The sequence below is a fragment of the Falco punctatus genome, assembly GCF_963210335.1.
Source record: "Falco punctatus genome assembly, chromosome: 2".
Classification (NCBI taxonomy): domain Eukaryota; kingdom Metazoa; phylum Chordata; class Aves; order Falconiformes; family Falconidae; genus Falco; species Falco punctatus.
This window is the reverse complement of record NC_137581.1, coordinates 2,532,841-2,552,468: the sequence shown is the minus strand read 5'-3', so window position 1 is coordinate 2,552,468 and position 19,628 is coordinate 2,532,841. Positions and strand designations below refer to the sequence as shown.

General features: G+C 48.7%; 1 protein-coding gene across 1 annotated transcript in view; it reads right to left on the bottom strand.

Annotated features, from left to right (window-relative positions):
* The window catches only part of CLPB (ClpB family mitochondrial disaggregase), a 92,549-nt gene that overhangs the window by 61,842 nt on the left and 11,079 nt on the right, over nt 1–19,628 (bottom strand). The window contains exon 3 of the mRNA XM_080375443.1: nt 10,927–11,013. Within this exon, the coding sequence (XP_080231569.1) occupies nt 10,927–11,013 (87 nt within the window). The remainder of the gene's footprint in view (nt 1–10,926; nt 11,014–19,628) is intronic.

The window sequence follows — 19,628 nt, the reverse complement described above, 5'->3', positions numbered from 1 at the left end:
CACACGTTTGTTTATACTTGTATTTCAACAATGCCCTTTGTTCTAAAATATTTAGGTTGAGATGCACTGGATCTTATTGGCCAAACAGCAACTACCAGCTGTGATCTTTCACCGTTTCAGTCTAGTCAGGAGCACATTACACTGAAGACTTTCTCCAATAGTTTGAGTTGCACACCCATGATAAAATTAGATATCTGATAGTTTAGGACTGGCACTTAAGGATAAGGATCATCTCACCTACCTCCAGACATCAGCAAAGGAGGACATGAAGCTCTAAGTAGCCTCCCATCATAGATGTGCTCACTCTCAACCGCTCAAATCCCTTCAACTAGCCTCAATTTTATAATAGAATCACAGAATCATGGAATGGTTCGGGTTGGAAGGGACCTTCAAGACCAGCCAGTCCCACCCCCCGCCAGGGGCAGGGCCCCCTCCCCCCAGCCCAGGCTGCTCCCAGCCCCGTCCAGCCTGGCCTTGAGCCCTGCCAGGGATGGGGCACCCACAGCTGCTCTGGGCAGCCTGGGCCAGCGCCTCGCCGCCCTCACGGGGAAGGGTTTCTTCCTCACGTCCAACCTAAATCTCCCCTCTCTCAGCTTCAAGCCATTCCCCCCTGTCCCACCGCTCCCTGCCCTTGCCCAAAGCCCCTCCCCAGCTTTCCTGTCGGCCCCTCCAGGCACTGGGAGCTGCTCTAAGGTCTCCCCGGAGCCTTCTCCTCCCCAGGCTGCACAGCCCCAGCTCTCCCAGCCTGTCCCCACAGCAGAGGGGCTCCAGCCCTCTGACCAGCTCCGTGGCCTCCGACGGGCCCGCTCCGACAGGTCCGTGTCCTTCTGATGCTGAGGACCCCCGAGCTGGACGCAGCGCTGTGGGGGGGTCTCAGCAGAGGGGAGCAGAGGGGCAGAGCCCCCTCCCTCGCCCTGCTGGCCACGCTGCTGGGGAGGCACCCAGGGCACGGGCGGCTTTCTGGGCTGCGAGCGCACATGCCGGGTCATGTTGAGCCTCTCATCCACCAGGACCTACTCCTGAGGGCTGCTCTCCATCCATCCCCCACACAGCCTGTATCTGTGCTTGGCATTGCCCTGACCCACGTGCAGGACCTTGCATTTTCTTTCAGTTCATTCAGCAGTTTTGGTCTTGGTGCAAGGGTCAGCGTGTGAGATCATCTACTATCTTCAGCATAGTTTCAGTGAGATACAACCTTATTGTTTCATCCTCAGTCCTCTCAGAACAAACCATTTGCCACCAGGGAGAAGAAAGTTCCTGATACAAATCTCCCCCTCCATGTTCAGAAAAGCCATTTCTACACTGCCCTGCTACACTGCTACTAAAGGCCACATCCATGAGGACATCTTATGTAGGAGTGCCATCTCTCTAGCCACAAGACAAGCCCGTAGGTCCTTCTGGACCGCCTTGGGAGCATCAACAAGGCATGGGGCACAAAACCTATTCTAAAAATCCTTTAGCACCTCTAGCAAGGGCTTTTCAGTATGTGTAGCTCCTGACTCACCTCCACTTCACAACTCCAACTTGTTGCCTTATATAAGGGGACACTGCAGGACCTCTACCACTGACTGCTATGGCTGCAGCAAAACAAAAAGCAAGAGAGAAGTTTGGCCGCAAGTAAAATCACATGAGCCCAAGTGTGTAGCCTTGGCTGTCCAGAGCAGCTCCAGCCAAAGCCCACCAGCCCAGGCTCTTCCACCCCTGGTCATTAGGTAGGTCATCAGGTAGGCCTGTCAATCCTGCTTTTAGTGCCTGGCTGGCAGGGCTGGGCAGGAGGTGTGCCATCTCTCCAAGTCTATGAAACAGGAGAAGCAAAGGTGCCACAGCCAGGCTTTCTACCTGGGAAAGCTCTAGCACAGATCAATGATCTGTGCAAAGTTCTTCTGGAAGATCCAGCTGGATTCCTCTGGAAACATCCTGCATCTCCAGTACTTGGGGCTACTGTGGTCAGCCCAGTCATCAGGAGAACTGCATCAGAGATCTTGAAGAGGCAGTCCCTATGGAAAGCAGGAGGTACACGATGGAAGATGGTGGGGCAGGTACTGCCTTGCTGCCCTATTGGTCTGCATTGATGACCTCCATGCTCCTAGAGATGGACATCTAGCTACTGAACAGAAGCCACCATTAGTGAAATGTCCCTCAATTAAGCCTTTGATGATCTTGCCCTAGGCAGCTGACTTACTGTAGGGCTTCCAGCATCTACATCAGAAAGCCTTTCTGATCATTCAAGCGCTTTAAAGTACAGCTTCTGATATGGTCAAACCACCCTTCTTGGACCCTATCCTCACAGCTGTCAACACCAAAAATCCCCCTACTCCAGTTTTAGCTGACAGGCTATGATACATTTTAAGGTCTATGCATCTTTGTCATTTTAAAAGAAATGATCCCAAGTCCCAGTGTAGGACTTTAATCCACAACCTTGCAGCCCAGGGGTGAGCTATGGGCACTGAATGAGTCACATGATAACACACAATGACTTATAATTTCCTTGGTAACTCCATCCATCTTCCTTTCCTGTTCTCAGTGACTACGTTGAAATGAATGCTCTTCTCAGGCACTTCATCAGATATTACCTTCATGTGCTCTCAGCAACACCCAGGCAGCCCCTTCCTCTTCGTTCACTGCATACACCTTCAGCCTTTCTCTCTGAGCAACGACCTTCCATGGAAACTTTAGCAGAGGACCACAAATGCTAGATGCAAGGTGGTCTAGGGTGATGATGTCAGAAGTACTCTGCTGTCTCTATTAACAACACTCCACACCATTTCCCCCAGAGCAGTAAGACACATGTCCTTAGCTCTTAAGATAGCTGGGAGGCTCAAGTTGAATAAGCATGGATATCATCTCTTACTGGCAAAATCTGATGTTCCAAAAGCCTGGCCCCCTTTTGGGCTGCGATCCAGCTCTGTACACAGGAAGGACTCACTGGTCTGATAACAATGCGTTGCACATTCAGCCTCCCTCTCTAATCATCTTTCAGTCTCACCTCCTGATTTTGGGAGGTGCCATGCCCTCCAGGCACTTCTGCACCAGCCAGATGTTCCTGGAGTCACAAATATCGATTGTACCTATTCAATTTGCAGGTAATGGGACATTCAAGCAAATTAGCTTTTAGGAAAGGTAACGGCACCATCAAAATACAGAGTAACTGCACTCATCAGCACAAAGCACGTGAGTGTCATTGGAATAAGCAAGGGACTTGTGAATGCAGATGACAGTCACAGAGCATGGTCTAGTAACGCAGTCCCTGAATAAAAAACCTCAGGTTTCCCAGGGAGAAGAGGTGTAACTACTTCCCGCATCGTAAGGCAGTTGTGGGGGTCAATTCAGGAAGCTCTGGTGAAGGTGCTCGAGAAGGCATCCTTCTCTTCCGCCTTCTCTAGCACCCTCACCAGAGCTTCATTAATTAATTGCTTATTAATAAAGGGGTGAGTTTTAAATGGAGGATTCTCTTGCCCATATACCTCCTGTCTTCTTTCTCTTGCTGCCAGGGGTTGGGGCAGAACAACGCTCTGCACCAGATACCTAGAGGGAGAGGGATGCTGATGGCAGGCTGAGCTGGTCCAGGAAGGCAGGCTTTCCTCCATAACTCACCTGTGCTCAACAGCCTCAACAAGCTGAGTTTTAATTTGCTGATGAAGTTTTCATTAGATTAGAGGCAGAGCCTATTCATCAGCATGAATATAAATCTAAATTGACCCTGGTGATGACTCAGAGAGCAACGCTTAACTGAAGTTTGCCGGGCAGTTCAATCGATTGGAGAAAGTGCTTTCTGCTTTTAATGGCTGGACCAACATATTGTTAAATAAATAAATACATACATACAATATAGGGGGTGGGGAAATCAATGACGAGGTGGCTGGATGTGACTGGGGCTGTGTCAGGAGAGATGTTGTGCCTGGACCAATGCACCGGCAGCTGGGGTTGGTGAACCAAGAAGTCCAGTGATCCCCATGACCGTGAGTTATCAGCACAATGCAAATGCCTTGATGGGTTTTGATACGCGGCTGCCCCGAGCTCTGGCAGAAGCCACAGGTCTGGCCCGGACACAAAGATCCCTTGTATGGCTATATCTTAACTCTCTGTAAAACTCAGCAGGGGCAGGAGGGCCAGGGGGAGCTGCTCTTTACACTCCAGCCCCTGTTCTTTCCTTTTTTTCTTAGATGAGGTCTAAATGTGGATGTGTGCCTTCCCAGGAATACGTTTACGCCTACCTGTGGCACAGAAAGCACGGCAGCCACAGCATTCCCTCACTCTGTGGCAGTTTATTATTGATCCAGATGAAAATGATCCTCCCTCTCCCCCCAGAAGGGCTAAAAAGGAATTATGGAATCCATAAAGGAAAAAAAACCACACTAACATTGAAGGGTGATAATTGTAATATTGTTCACAACAGTTTTCTCTTGAGACTGTGGCTCAGGTGAGTCACGCTTCAGAGACATGGTCAAGGCACAGCACTGCTGCCGCATGCCCCCAGCCATCAGTGAAGGAGTGTTAGAAGCCCTGCTGCCTGCGTGTGGTGGTAAGATGTGCACAGAGGTGGTTTCTATGGCTCGGAGATTTGCAGAAACTGCTAAACTGGTGCTATCTCCTTGTGCCTGACCTCCAGGACATCAGATGCCATTGATCACTGGGAAGAGGGGTGCTCAGGCACAGAGGTGTCAGATGGGGACGCTGCCAAGGCAGCAGGGGAGCAGCGTGGGGAACAACTGCCACTGGCCTGTCCTCGGGCGGGCAGCTACAACGCAGGAACAGCTGAGTGGACTCTGTTCATCAGACATTCGGATGGGGAGTACTTGAAAGACAATACCCCAGTTTGTAGGAACGAGTCCTTCAAAATGTGCTGTCATCACAGCTGAAAACAATGTTCAACAACTCAGCTCTTTGACAGACAACATTACATGCTTCCAAAAGCATCCAGATACTTCTCCAGCTCTGCTGCAGAGAGCTCTGAATGAGTTGTCTGAAGTGAAAGGAATGAAAAAAATCACAGGGAACAGATGTATGTGCCTAATATAGGTAATAAGACTGCACCAGTTAATCATGTCATTGCCTGTAGACAGAAAATAGCTCCAGATAGGTGACCCATCACTGTAAGTCTTAGAACACACCACTAGAATATTACTACGCATGATGTACTGTTATTAGCAATATAAAACATCTATACAACACCTTCAATACACAAAGTCTAGGTACACGTGGAAGAGGCAGAAGTCCCAGCAATCTACACCGAGGCAGAGTGCAAGCCACTTCCCAACTCCGCTCCTTAAGGAAGGTCAGAGGAGGGCAAGGGAAGGGACAGGACCATGCTGGGCCAAGCACTGCTGGTCCTGGTCCCACGTGGGAGCCCCCAGCTCTTTCAATCTACATGGAAAGGCAGAGAAGGAAAAGGACAGCTGAGGCACAGGGAGGAGTCACTTGTCATCAGTTGTTCCCAGCAGGAAGGTGTTGAGGTGCAAAAGTGAGGAAAGGTAAAGAGATCCAGACCTGAAGACGGAGGGAAAAGGAGAAAGGGAGTGCAAGAAGTCAAAGCCTCAAAAAGAAAATGAAGAAGAGGAGATTGTGTGGGGAACAGCTGAGAGGAATCAGAGGCTACAGCCCCTGACGCAACAAGAACACGTATGTCTGGGAGGTGCTTATACCGCGAGCTGGATGAACAACCAGGACTCATTTAAAAGGAGGAACAACATGGAAGGTTCACCATGCATGGTGATGAACGTGATGGTTCACCAGCACAGAGCATTAAAGCTTTCCCTTCCTGCTCTAAGAGGACACAAAGCAGTCCATACAGAACACCCATGGGCAAGGGGAGACAGGGACCAGCTTCCAAGAGAAAGCACCTGTCCAGATAAAGAAATGCTCCTTAGGTGGAGCTGCCTCTGCTCTTGTCCCTCCTGCCACCTTCCCTGCACTCACCGAGGTATCTCATGGAGATCCACATGGGGAACCAGGCGAATGAAGGGCTCGTTTGTGTGTAAAACAAGACAGGTGTGTGAGAAAAGCGGGGAGGAACACGGATAGAAATACTGTAGCTATGTAGTAGTAAAAAAGAAAAAGGGAAGCTGGAAAGAAGAGGATTGACTGTGAAACCTGCAATAACACACACAAACTTTCTTAAAGCAAGCAGCCATGTGCCCATCACCCACACCGCCCCTGCCAGAGCTGCACGTGTCTCTGCCCCAGCAAACAGAGACCCCTCTGCGACACAGAGATCCAGCTGCAGCCAACTGGCTTTACCTTCTCTCTCCCCCTGTAAAACACGGGTGCTGCTGCTACTGCTGCTGCTAAGCAAGCCGTTACCGAGCCTTGCAGAGGCCTGAACTGCCCTGAGAAGGTCATCCCACTGAGTACAGCCGCGTGCTCCTCCCCACCGCATGAGCTATGCACACAACTGAAATCATGCTCCAGCCATGCCCCTCCCCGCTGGACTGGTGCACAGGGGGTTGCATCGATGGTAAGGAATGGAAGCAGAACCTGGCCCCAGTGGTTTATAACTCCCCCCATCATCACACTGGGACTTACGAGTTTCCACGCTGCTCCCTCTCATAAGGGGCCAAGAGGATGACTCAATATTTCACTGCCATTTTATTTCTGCTGAAACAATGAAAAACAGAGTAGCTGCATGCAGAAAGGGTCACTACACTACAAATACATAGACATTAGCTTGCTAAGGTCCTAACTGCATTAGTTTTTAATCTATGATAGCTCTGTTGCTTATTTTAACAAAGGCACAAAACCCACAAAGCTCCCAGTAAGCATTTAATTAAAGCTTAATTACTATAAATATGTTAAATGTGCAAAGCTAGCAGGTGCAGCCAAGGGAAAGAAGCCCCTGGCAGTGTTTTTTGCATAGACTATAAATCCTCCCTTTTAAAACTGGTATCTCGCCAGGAGAATGAAGAAACCACTTAAAAGTAGGTATTGACATCCAGGAGACCAACAAGCTTTCACAAAGACTAAAGAAAAAAACAGACCAAGAGTCACTCCAACTGAAAAACATAAATGAAAAGTAAGGTGGAATGTATATGTGTGTGGGCGCAGACCCACTCGCCAGCGTCACTCGTCACACCTGAACAGAAACACACAGTTATAACGCAGCACTGCAGACTAAAGTGACATTTACATGCTGTTATGCTTAGAATAAACGCAGCACTGCTGCCCCATCAGCTATGTTAACGCTATGGTAAATTCCCCCAGCGATGGGAATTACAGCCTAAAAGCTTCCTTTGTTCACATGAACGTGATCACAGCCGATCTGTCTTTAGCTCACAACCCAATTACAACCTGTACTATCACAGAGCCAAGGAATTTGGACTTGGAGTCCCTCTCCCATAAAAAAAAGAAACATAAATTAATCTATCCACACTTCAGGAAAGGTCTGAAACAAGAAAACAAGCTAGTTAAAATAATAAGAGAACAGGAACACAATTCTTTCAACAATATTTTTATAGCAACTGAATTACTGTAATGAAGCCTTTTTAAAATATAAACACCACATTAGACACCAGACTGAAGTATCTGGCCACTTTCCTTTACTTTTACAACTATCATCACAGCAGTGTTTGGGGGCTTGATGTGCTGGCACCTCGTGCTTGGGCCCTGTGCATTTGTAGTGCGAGAGAGAGCCTGGAGAGGTGAAGACTGAGAGGGGACCTCACCAACACCCACAAATCTCTCAAGGGTGGGTGCCACGAGGACGGGGCCAGGCTCTTTTCAGCGGCACCCAGCGACAGGACAAGGGGCAACGGGCACAAAGTGCAAGACGGGAACTTCCATCGGAATGTGAGGAAGAACATCGTTCCCCTGAGGGTGACGGGACACCGGGACAGGCTGCCCAGAGAGGCTGTGGGGTCTCCTGCTCTGGAGACATTCAAACCCGCCTGGACGCGGCTCTGTGCAACCTGCTCCGGGAGAGCTGCTTCAGCAGGGGGGTGGGCTGGGTGGGCTCCAGGGGTCTCTTCCCACCCCCATCATGCTATGACTGTGCCAAAGCTAAGCTGCAACCACACTGCAGGCTGTGCATCTGCATTTCAGAGCAGGACGCTCAGCAGAGGAAGATGCCAGCCAGGACTAGAAATGCTCCCTGTTTGCAGAAGAGCGACCCTCTGGAGCACAGGCAATGAGAGGGAAATCCCTGCCTGGACCTGGAGCTGCTGGAAGCACCAGTGCCTCTCCCAGTTCACAGGGTGCTATGAGGCTAAATTCACCTGGATTAGGAGCCTTTGGGAGCATGAAGCCGTGACACCGCTCCTTCCCAGCTATGCACTGGTCTCCCCTTTGGAACCTATCAGTAGGAATGCACCATAACATTTCTTAATGCCTTGCCATGTTTTGGATACAGGACATTTTCAAGAGGAAGAAATGATCATTGTTCTGTTGTAAAAAGAAAAGAGCCCAAACTTCCCCGCTAGCACAGGGGATTTCATCTTGTAGCTGATGGCAACTGACAGAAATCATTAATGCAGCTCCTCTGAAATTAAATTAAACATATGGACTGTAGCTGTCTAATTGGAAGACTGAGGGCTGTGAAAATTGGGAAACATTACAAAGCTAAAGGACAGGTCACAGAAATCTCCAGCAGCACAGCAGAGACTGAAAACATAGTTCTTCTCTGAAAAATGACTTTGGGAAGACAGTAATTTGGGGCTGAAGGCTTACTTTTTCTTAGCAGTTCTAAGCTGAAAACACTCATTCCTGTTCTCAGCATCACAGCCCCCTAAAGCCACACTTGAATAACCTGCACAGGTATCAGCAACCTTAAAAAAAGAAGTGACAGAACAAGCACGTTAAACAAAATGGAATGAGCTTGTTCTTATTTCAGGCTAACAATACATGCAGAGCTGGCTGCTTCTTGACCATCTCAGAGCCACTCTTTACCTCTCCTCTGATGCGCAAGTCAGAGAAAGACCCAGCTCATCTCCCCCGGGTGCTGTTTGACTGGTGGGCTACAAACCAAAAGTCATAACAACTTATAACCCACCAAATCAGCTGCCGTGGCTGGATAAACCAATTTCAGATTATCGTGCTTTACAGAGGGACCACACTCTAAAAAAGATCTTGCATCCTACTGCAAAGCAGAGTAAGTCGTATTTAGACTAGTTCCTACCTAATGTATGTAAAAGGATTGCAAGAGATCCAGAAAACCAGCAGGCTCTGCGTTTGGAAGGGAAAAGCTAATAAACATTTACATTTCTGCAGGCAAACCCATGGCACTGAGTCAATGCCATCAGCTCCCCACGCTCTGCTGTCTCCAGTTCCGTCGCCGACCGCACACACAACACCCAGTTCTGCTGGGTTCGGGTTAAAGAGGACTACGTCCACAAGCGAACCATTTATAGGGAATTTCCAACACTCCCGTGTGTCACATTCAAGCTCAATACATTTCCCTGCCAGCAGCGAGACCCCACTGTGGGCATGACAAAGCTAGAAAATGGTACGGAGGGCCAAACCCATGTCTGGCACAACCCCAGCACTATCAACAGAGTTGTTACACCAGGAGTAAGTCTGCACTGCATTTTTGTTTGTCTCCATGAAGTACCTAATTATTCTTCCGCTATATTGTTAGAGACAAGTCCTACCAAGCTTCAGGTACTCGAGAACTTCTTAATTTTCATTTAAAGTCAGTATTTGTCCAAAATGTGGGGAAAATAAACACAGTTTGCCCAACACACAGACAAACAGCTTTTTTCTGCCAGGTACCCAAAGAAGACACACTGTCACTATCGTTCTGCCAGGCTATGACAAGGGACCCGCCTGGGTGCTGAACGCTTTTTACTGCCTAGATGTTTTCATTAGCATTTCTACCTGATTTTAGGCGTGATTTTAGGTAATTATTGTACCATGAACAGCCTTTCTCCCCGTCTCCTCTTAGCCTTTGCAACTCGGGAAGCCCTGTTCTGGTCCATCAGTCACTCGGAATGGTCAACAGTCGTCACACTCCATTGCTGACCATTGTCCACTGGCAAAGGTGGGAGGCTCCAAAGCCCGTCCCTCTGCGGACGGGCAAACAACGGGGCCCGTTGCTGCTCGGACATCAAAGTTACACAAACAGTCCCAAGCCCCCGCCTCTGTGCCCATCTTAAGGAGCTCCCCAAGGAGGTCACGACTTTCAGCTTGTCATAGCACACATCAAAGTTTGCACCACACACGAACTCGGCACATGGATTCGAATCGTGTCGCCCGAGAGCGGATATTCAGCTTTTGTGTGCTGCTTTAATCCTGTGTTTTCCCAAGTAATTAGGCTTTTTTGCTTATGAACTTGTGACTAAGTAAAGCATCCCTGAGAGGTTGTAACATCAAAGCTCATTCTCCCGTCTGTCCCACGTTTTCCAAAATTGGATTTCTTTTTCTCTTTTTTCCTTAAATAAAAAAACTAATTGAATTTAGTTGTAGACTGAATATATTTAAGAGTGTCTTTAAAAGGTTACAAGAAGCCACAGCGATCATCATGGGAACTAAGGAGGGAGGGCACAGCATTCAGCCTTTTTGCTTCATAAAGGCCTAGTATGAAAGACCCAGCAATGGCCCCACAAGCTAGGAGGGACGTGGCAGCTCTTACGGGAGCTATTTCTGATGGCAGGGTGTTAGACTGCCTACCACAATGACATCCCAAGGTTACGAACTCATCAGAGGCCAAAATCTGAGTGCCGCTGTGGAATGGCGCTGTCAATTCAGCAGTCACCTCTCTGGGATGGCAGAGCAGCCTACCTCCATCTGTCACATCCGCATGTGATGTGTACCTGCGTACCGAGCATCATCTGCGTACCGAGCAAAGGAAGAGCGAAAAGCTCCCTCGGGTTTAGCTCAACAACACAGCCCAAACTTTATGGAAACTCTCTGTGGAGCTCGGTATGACTTCACAAAAAGGTGGGGGAGCCATGAAGTGACTCACCCACTACGTGATGGGGAATGGTGAGGCAAACATACCTGGAGTTTCTGCTGATAGCTGCCACCATGAGAGCAGTCCAGCCAAGCTTGTGCCTCGCGTTCACGTCCGTGCCTTCCAGCAACAACCTGGACAGAAGAGAGACACGTTGAGGAAGAAGATGCAGAGAAAGCATCCCCGGCAGACTGGAGCCAATGACGGAAAGAGGAATATTTTACTTCACAAGCACCTGCTCCAGCGCAGCCTGGAAGAATCAACATGAAAAGCTGATTCAATCCAGTTTCTCATCAGCTGCCAAACTGAAATGAACTGGTAGGTGATAACAAGCACAGTCCTTTCAAATGGTGCAATGCCAACCATCCTGTTTTCTTTATCTTTTATTTCTTTCTTCTATTCAGTCTAATGCCCAAAGAACTGAACAGCATGACGGAGAGTGAAGCCAATTAACCTACAATCTGATGACAGTTTTGGATCTTCAGGCCGCAATGCAACCACTGGGGTTTCAGAAGAAGTTCAGCAGATCTCCTAAGCCCACGTCAACAGGAGATATTTTGCAGTTTTCTTGCACAACATGACAACAAATGAGACAAACCCCAAAAATGTGAGGCATCAGACTACCCTTGGTGTTTTTTTCTGCAAAATTATCTCAGCCTTTGCACTGTTTCCTTAATCCCTCCCTGGCACCTTTTAGCAACTTTGATCCTGCATGGCTTCTGCTGGCTTTTACTGTTACGTTCTTCAGATTCTAAAACACCAGAAGGCTTCTCTACCCTTTCTGCATCCTCTGACCCTGCGGCAACACCACTATTACTCTTAGCACCAGATTCCAAGCAGTTCCTTAGAACAGTGGTATTTCAGAGACTTCTCTCTTTCATGGCCAACCACGGGATCCAAATAACCTCCTCTAACCAAAGCCACGTGAATGCTCACTGCCCAGCCCAGCCCAGCTGCCTGTGCTCCCCACAGCTAACGGCAAGGGACAGGTCCTTGCAGAAGCTAATTTAGCTCATCCTAAACCAAGTGCCAAACCCAGACAGTATGAAATGACAGTCTGGAAGTGCCATTCTCTCTGTAGACCACAAAAAAGAAGGGAAATCCAGACACAAATGTTAGAGCACTCAGGTTAAACGAGATGAGACAAAGTCTTAACCCCCCCACCCCCCCGCCCATGAACAAGGTGCTGCTGGCAGCTGCCGGTCAGGCTGTAGAATGCAGGGAGAACTATGCAGGAGTCAGCAGCTCTCTCCCCCTTGGCTCATCCTTCTTTCTTTTCCCAAACTGAGGCTTTTCCATCTTCCTTTCCAGGTGAGGCCATTACCGCACGTCACACAGGTCTAACAGGGAAGAGCTACCGTTAAACTCTGTGCTGTGAGAAACACAAGTGAAAACACATGCCACGTTTCACACACGCAAGCACCACACTTCAAGTATTTACACCCCCCCAGATCACAGATAAGGGAGTCGATGGCAGCTACAGCTGCTCCCACGCACTGAAAAAGTCAGACTCCTTGAGATTCAAATCACTGGGCATTGTATAACTAAAAAAAATCTGCATGTTTCCTTGACCCGATGAATTGTCTTCAGAAGAACTAATCTGAAATATTCAGTGGACCTGATCTGCCACTGAAACAAGGATCTACGTTGATGCCTCAGATGTTTAAGCAACATTTTATCTTCCTGGTTCAAAGTTTGAAAGATTCACGTGTCTTGCAGTTTTAAAGCATGTCTTGCAGTCTAAGGACTCAGAGAGGTACATGTCTGAACCTGGCCACCTTTTTCAAATTAACTGCCCTCATCTTGCTGTGGTGTTAACTCTGTCAGATGGTTAATAACAAGTGCTGGCATGGAATTAGTGAAAAGGAGGGAAATGCACCCTATCCCTCTTCCTACAGTTGGAACAAACACAAAGGAAAGCATGAAGGCTAGCCTAGCAAACACCCACAGCTGTACACAAGCCCACTGCAAACCGTCCTCCACCTGGTCAAAAATTCTCACAGCAGTTTCACCAAAAACTTATCCCAAGGAACAAGTTTACTCATATAATCCTAAAGTTATTTCCAACCAGCAATACCAATGCCCAAGTTTTAGCTTATGTTTTGAACACAGCTGAACACAGTTCTCCCTGCTGACTTGAGAAACTAGCCCGGTAATTGCCATCCAAATTAGATACCCCAAATGATTGGTATCCCCCTTCGGTTGAACTTTTTGTCCTATTAGACTGAGACTGTGGGGGGACGACAGACAACAGCCAGATGACTTCAGCCAAGCTCTACATAGAAGCATGTCAGATAGCTCTTTTGTCTCAAGTGTAGGTATGATTAGGGACATGGTTTAGCGGTGGATTTGGCAGTGCTGGTTAACAGTTGGACTTGATGATCTTAAAGGTCTTTTCCAACCTAAACAATTCTATGACTCCATGACTCTATGATACGTAGGTAGCGGGTGCAGGTGGGTAATTTGACCATCCTTTAAACATGAGGAGTAGCCAGCACTAGTGCCCTGGTACATGGGTACATGAGGACATGCATGGCCAGCAGGTCGAGGGAGGGGATCCTCCCCCTCTACTCTGCCCTAGTGAGGCACATCTGCAGTGCTGTATCCAAGTCTGGGTCCCCAGTTCAAGAGAGACAGGGAACTACTGGAGAGGGTTCAGCAGAGGCTATAAAGATGATGAGGGGCTGGAGCATCTCCCTGATGAGGAAAGGCTGAGGGAGCTGGGGCTGTTCAGCCTGGACAGGAGAAGAGAGACGGGACCTCATCAATGGCTACAAATATCTTAAGGACAAGTGCCAAGAGGAGGGGGCCAGGCTCTTTTCAGCGGTGCCCAGCGACAGGACAAGGGGCAACGGGCACAAAGTGCAAGACGGGAACTTCCATCGGAATGTGAGGAAGAACATCGTTCCCCTGAGGGTGACGGGACACGGGGACAGGCTGCCCAGAGAGGCTGTGGGGTCTCCTGCTCTGGAGACATTCAAACCCGCCTGGACGCGGCTCTGTGCAACCTGCTCTGGGAGAGCTGCTTCAGCAGGGGGGTGGGCTGGGTGGGCTCCAGGGGTCTCTTCCCACCCCGACCATGCTGTGATTCTGTGATTCTGTCTGGATGCTCTGAACTGCTCATCAGGCACTTGGACTGAGATCCAACAGCTAAAAAAATAGAACAGTAACTGGTAGCCTTTATTCATAGCTCCCAACCATGGTTCAGGAGGCCATGACCCCTGTAGATGGTCCACTGCACCAACAGAAGGTTTGTGTTCTCTTTACCAGGGTTACAATTAAAAGTTTAATGATGATGAACAATTTGGCAGATAAACAATAGGTCCTTGCTCCAAAAAAGTTTGATACTTGATACTACACAGTAGCAGAAGAACAAATCTTCATGCAGAATCCTTACCAAATCCACGCTACGCTATCATTACCTCTGGCCAGGTTGCAGCTCCTGCATTATGAAATGGTGCTGCACAGTACAGTCTGAGGCACTGCACAGGACCAGCCTTGGCTCCCCCCAGGATATGTCCTTATGCCTTCTCCTTCTTCCGGCACCTAATCACTGAAAGCAAACGATAAGACAGTGCTGCCAGCTCTGTTGCCTGAAGAGCGCTCACAGAGAGCAGACTGCTTAAAGCAGAATTTTTTTTGTGCGGCCACAAAGCTTTCCTGTCCCTGTAAGGTAGGACGTGCCTACATACACAGATGATGGCAGCCTGTACTCCAGGCAGATTGCTATCTTTAGAGATCAGCTCCCATTGCAGCTATGCATACGGAGGGTGTTTGCACTCACAACACCAAGATAAGCCAGTCTGACTCAGATCCAGGCTGGATTGCTGCTCTTGCTCGGAGGGATGCTGCCTGCAGGAGAAATCCACACCGTGGCTCCATCTGTGCCGCCATGTGCACCGTGTCTGCAGGGGCACAGAAAGCTACTCCTTTGGATGATAAACTGCTCACTTGCTACCACCGCCGGGCCCAGCCTCAGCCCCAGCTCACCCAGAGGCCACGAGAAGTCGTATCCCCCAGCACCAGAGCGAGCCCAGCCAGAGACGGGGGAAACCTACACCAAGATCTTACTGCCTCTCCTCTGAGCCACCCCAGGTGCTCTCAAAACTCCTTTCACAGCCATCGCAACACCCGGTCACCTTCCGCTCTTCTCTTAGAGCAGCATGGAAGGACGTGTACAAGTTATTTCTGAATTTCATTTTATTTACTTGGCCATTTGAAAGTACTTTGAACACAGTAACTTCCACCTCAGCCCCTTTCTACAGTCAATTTGACAGTCTAATAAGCCACATAAAATCCAGCAAATAAAAGAAAGGAAAATATTAGCACTACAGAGAGGAAGCCTGACAGGGGAACCCGGGAGAGACAGGGGGAAGCCAGATGCAAAACCTCCCAAGGTACGACGGCATCAGCTAAGCAGGGATTAAGGCAGCCATGCCCCTTCAGCCTGGTGGCTAAAACCTCAGGGCCCAACACCTACCGCTTATTAACAACTTTCACGGGGGTTAATTAATATAATCCACAAAGTATTAGCCCCACTCACACTTGACCTGTGGTATTGGTATGATTTAACATTAAAGGTGCAAACAGCCACTGGGACACTCTGCTGCAAAAGTTCGGTCTTACTTCTGTATGTCATGAATTTTAACATTTGGTTTCTCGTGAAGGGGAACTGCAGCTGAACACTTCAGCATCTCCTCCTGAGACAGAGGCCAGGACAACAGCCTTCACTTAAAGCACTTTGGAGCCACTAAAAACTACATTTTAACTCATTGGAAGTGAGTTTTTTTCTCTCCAGATGTACTGGAAGGGCATATTGAACAACAAATTATCTTCATTCTTAGATTAAAAAAAAAAAAAAAAAAAAAAGAAATAAGATCCTAGTCCAGCAGTCAAACCTGTTAAAACAGTGCATCCAACAGGAAGGATGCTGGAGCCTCTGCTGTCGGATTTGATTACAGGCTTGGAGCTAAGATATTAGAATTAATCAAGTAGTTTTCCATTCAGGAATCTAGATAAACTTAAGCATCTGGAATGCCACATGACCGAGCCCAGTGAGAGAATCACTAGCATCACATCACCTAGCATAATATGCATTGACATTTCATTTAGGAGCTGCATTTTTATTTTTTTTAAATCACTGCAAGATGCTCAGCAACTTAACAGATTTCCTAGACAACTGAACTTTATGTTCAGGGTCTTCAAGCCTATCATTAATTTTTTCCCTGCCTGATTTAACAATATGACAATCGATAAAGCGACGACCACTGCTCAGATCCTAGACAGCCAAATGTATTTACCAGTAGGAGTATTTTTTTTTTAATTAAATAAAATCCTGTGATCAATGTTTAGGATGTTTATCCACATTTTAACCAAATAAGATCCAGGACACTCACTCTTACCTTTTAAGTAGTTTCTCATGCATATATAGCTCTATTAGCACCACTTCCAGTGTTTCTCTAATGACAAACTGCCCCTCAGCTGCCACAGCACCACCAAGACCCAAGCGCTACAAGATCCCTGATAAAGAATCTGTTTGGTGGTGCGTTTGTATTTTAAGGATTTCAGAAAAACCTCTTTTTTGGGGGGAGTGGGGGAGGGCAGGATTAGGGAAGAAAGTTCATCCACTTCTCCCAAAAGTCGGGGTATTCTGCATGAACAGATCTTCCTGACAGGTTTCTAATGGTTGAGGAGCTGTTGGTTCCCGTTCCCAGTCTTCAACAGACATCCTCTCTCCCAGCAGAGCCTCAGCTCCGAGGCAGCAGTTAAAGACTTCTCTGGAAAGGAGCAGAGCTCTGGAGGAGCCCGGGGCCCAGCCAGCAGAACATCACCAGCTGCTCTGGAATTTGCCGGAGGAGCCCAGGCAGAGCAGCACCCGCCGCTTTGTGCATACACCCTATTCTACCTCGAGACAGCAACTCCCAAAGCTTCAGCACTTTGATCCACCCAGAAGAGAAAAAGAGCCCAAGTCAGCTGCGACGATGAGCCTTCTCCCCCCGCTGCCCCCGGACAGATGTGCCTCCTATTCACCCCGCTGCCGGGGTTCTGGGTGACTAACTCGGTGACACCGTGCTCACAGCCGAGCCCAGAGGGCATGTTTGAGTTTGTGCTCAGTGCTGGGAGCATGCCCTGTGCTCCCTCCTGACAGGTGGAGGAAGAGGAAGCTGGAAACTTGAACTTTTGCAACAATAGCTTCTGTTTCTCTCGGCCACTTAAACATTTCCCCCAGCCCTTCCCCAATATGTCACTGTTTAACTGCAGGGGTGGGGGACACCCTCAGATGTGCTCACCCTCTCGGGACCTGCCCTCCGCTTTGCAGAAGAGGGAGTGAAGGAAAAACATCCAAACCCGACAATATCTCCAAACATGAAGGCACAATCCCTGTTAGAGGCCAGGGAAAGGATCTGCCTGGTCAGAAGACGACAAGCTGCTGAAAAGCCTTTGATCTTGCTGCTCTCTTCCTTGAGAGCTCACGTCTGCTTCTCAGCTCCTCACGATCATCTCAGGGCTGGTAACAACCCCAGTGCTTCGTGAGAACACACAAGGCATTAGGCAGGGTCAGTGCAGAGGGTTCAAGCAAGGCTCAGGAAGGGAAGGGACAAGGAGAAGAGCAAAGTTTTCTCCGCAGCTGCTCCCACGACACAGGAGTCCTGGAGGGGACAGTGCCCCTAACCCAGGTAGCACAAACAGGGCATGTGGAAAGGCAAGTGGTCAAGGAGAAACTCCTGGAAATAAATTTCAAAATCAAAGGGAAGCTCCTATAAATCTGAGTTTCAGAAGGCAAACTGAGCTCCCAGATGCGAGCAGGGTTGTCCAAGGGCACAGCGGGTGGGCGAAAGCAGCACAGGTGAGAACACACGATGGGGAAAAGCCAAAGTAGCACAACATGAACACGAACAGACCGATACAGGCATGGCAAGATGCTGGTCTTTGTCCCTTGCCTACACAGCCTGCAAGATGCTCCAATGCTCCAAGTAGGTTTTGTTTTGTAAAATGGGCTGAAAGAAGGAGAAAAAGACTGGGATGTATGTGCCCTGCCTCCCGCTGCTGCCCAGGGAACAGCAGGAGTTTAGACACGCTGCTTCGCTACTGCCTAACGTGTGCTATGGTTGGCATCGCCAGGCTTGGGAGGAAGAGAAAACGTCGCCTCACCTGAAGGAACCCGGATTCATTGCTGACCTCCCAGGTCACCTCAGTGCAACAGCTAAGCTGTGCCTTGGAAAAATACTACACCAGGCTGACAGCCTGTCTCTGGCAGTGGCCAGTAGCAGATAGTTGGGGAAAGAACATGAGTAATCACTGTTTGCAGAGGGATTTGGCCATAATACGCTAACTTCTGGCAATTCATGACCCACTGGTTTCTGAGCTGGAGGTGACACGCGGTTACCTGCTAGGCTTACTCTGCATGAACCTGAACTCAAATTTCAGACTCGCCAGCACCCACCGAGTTTCACAGTTTATGGGCTGCATAAGCAAGCACTTTGCATTTGTTTTAAACCTGCTGCCTGACATCTCCCTGGGTGCTCCTCAGCTCCTAAGCTGTCAGGGAAGTGGAATAATTGATGCGATTTGTCACCATCACTCGTGGCTGGTACAGGCCACTTCCACGCCGGCTGACTGCCCTTCCTGGTGCTGGCGCTGCCTCTCCTCTGAACCCAGAGCTGCTGAGCTGGCTCCCTCAGATGGAAGCTATCCTGCACCCAGCCCCACCACTTCCCGAGTGATAAACAGCTGCATTAATTGGAATTAACCCCGTCATGGCTACCAGATGGATTCCACACATCCAGAAACTACCACACATCCAGTCACACCAGATGAGTCGGTGTCTGCTTCCAGAGAGGGATTCGGGCACAGTAAAGGGTTTAAAGCTGTTTTGGAAAGAAGTGTGAGATCTTCTGTCTCTTGCAGCTAGCCGGCTGGTGGCCAACTGCAGAGAGATTGGTCTTATGACTCAGTGTGCAAACACCGTCAGTCCTGGGAGGACAAAATACAACAAGAAGCACAAAAAAAGGGCACTACAGAGGAAGTGTTAAAGCAAAACGCTCCTGTGAAAGCAGTGAGAAACGGAGCAGCGACAGCAGAAGTTACCACTTTATTTCCCACCCTTGCTCCTCAGCCATTGCCATCCTGTTTGGGAAACCTGCTCTGCAGCCCTGCCTCGTAAAGGCTGTCCGCTTCTGGTGTCTCACCTACCCGATACAGGAAAGCACAGCGCATGCAAGTCTCCTCTGATATTTCATAGCCAACACGAAGAAATCTGGGCTGTTGCATCTACTCCAAGCCCCTGAGGCCACATGCCAAATCAAACTCAATAACCAGTCAAAAACTTCCACTGAAACAAAGCACTGTATAATTTGGTCCACGCATTAGGAGAAAACATTAAGGGGGACATTTACAGGAAAAACATCTGTTTATCCTAAAAAAACCCAGGTGTCCATTAATTCAGACACAGACTAACAAATACAGGCCCGGTGAGGGTAACCAGACAGCAAAATATAAAGTGTGTAGCAATGGAAATACATGTAATTATAAATAATCTTCCAATCCCGTCTCCAACCCCCCCTCACTGCCACTGCTGAAGACATCTCGCAGTTGTTTAGGACAGAAGATAAGGTATACATCTGGCTGGTGACCAGAGACAGTCACGCTTTGGTAGCTGTTGACGTGGCTCCTACATTTACCCTACAAAGCATTCAGGCATCCCTCAAGTATAAGCCCCCATGCATGATATTCACAGTACTGCTAATTA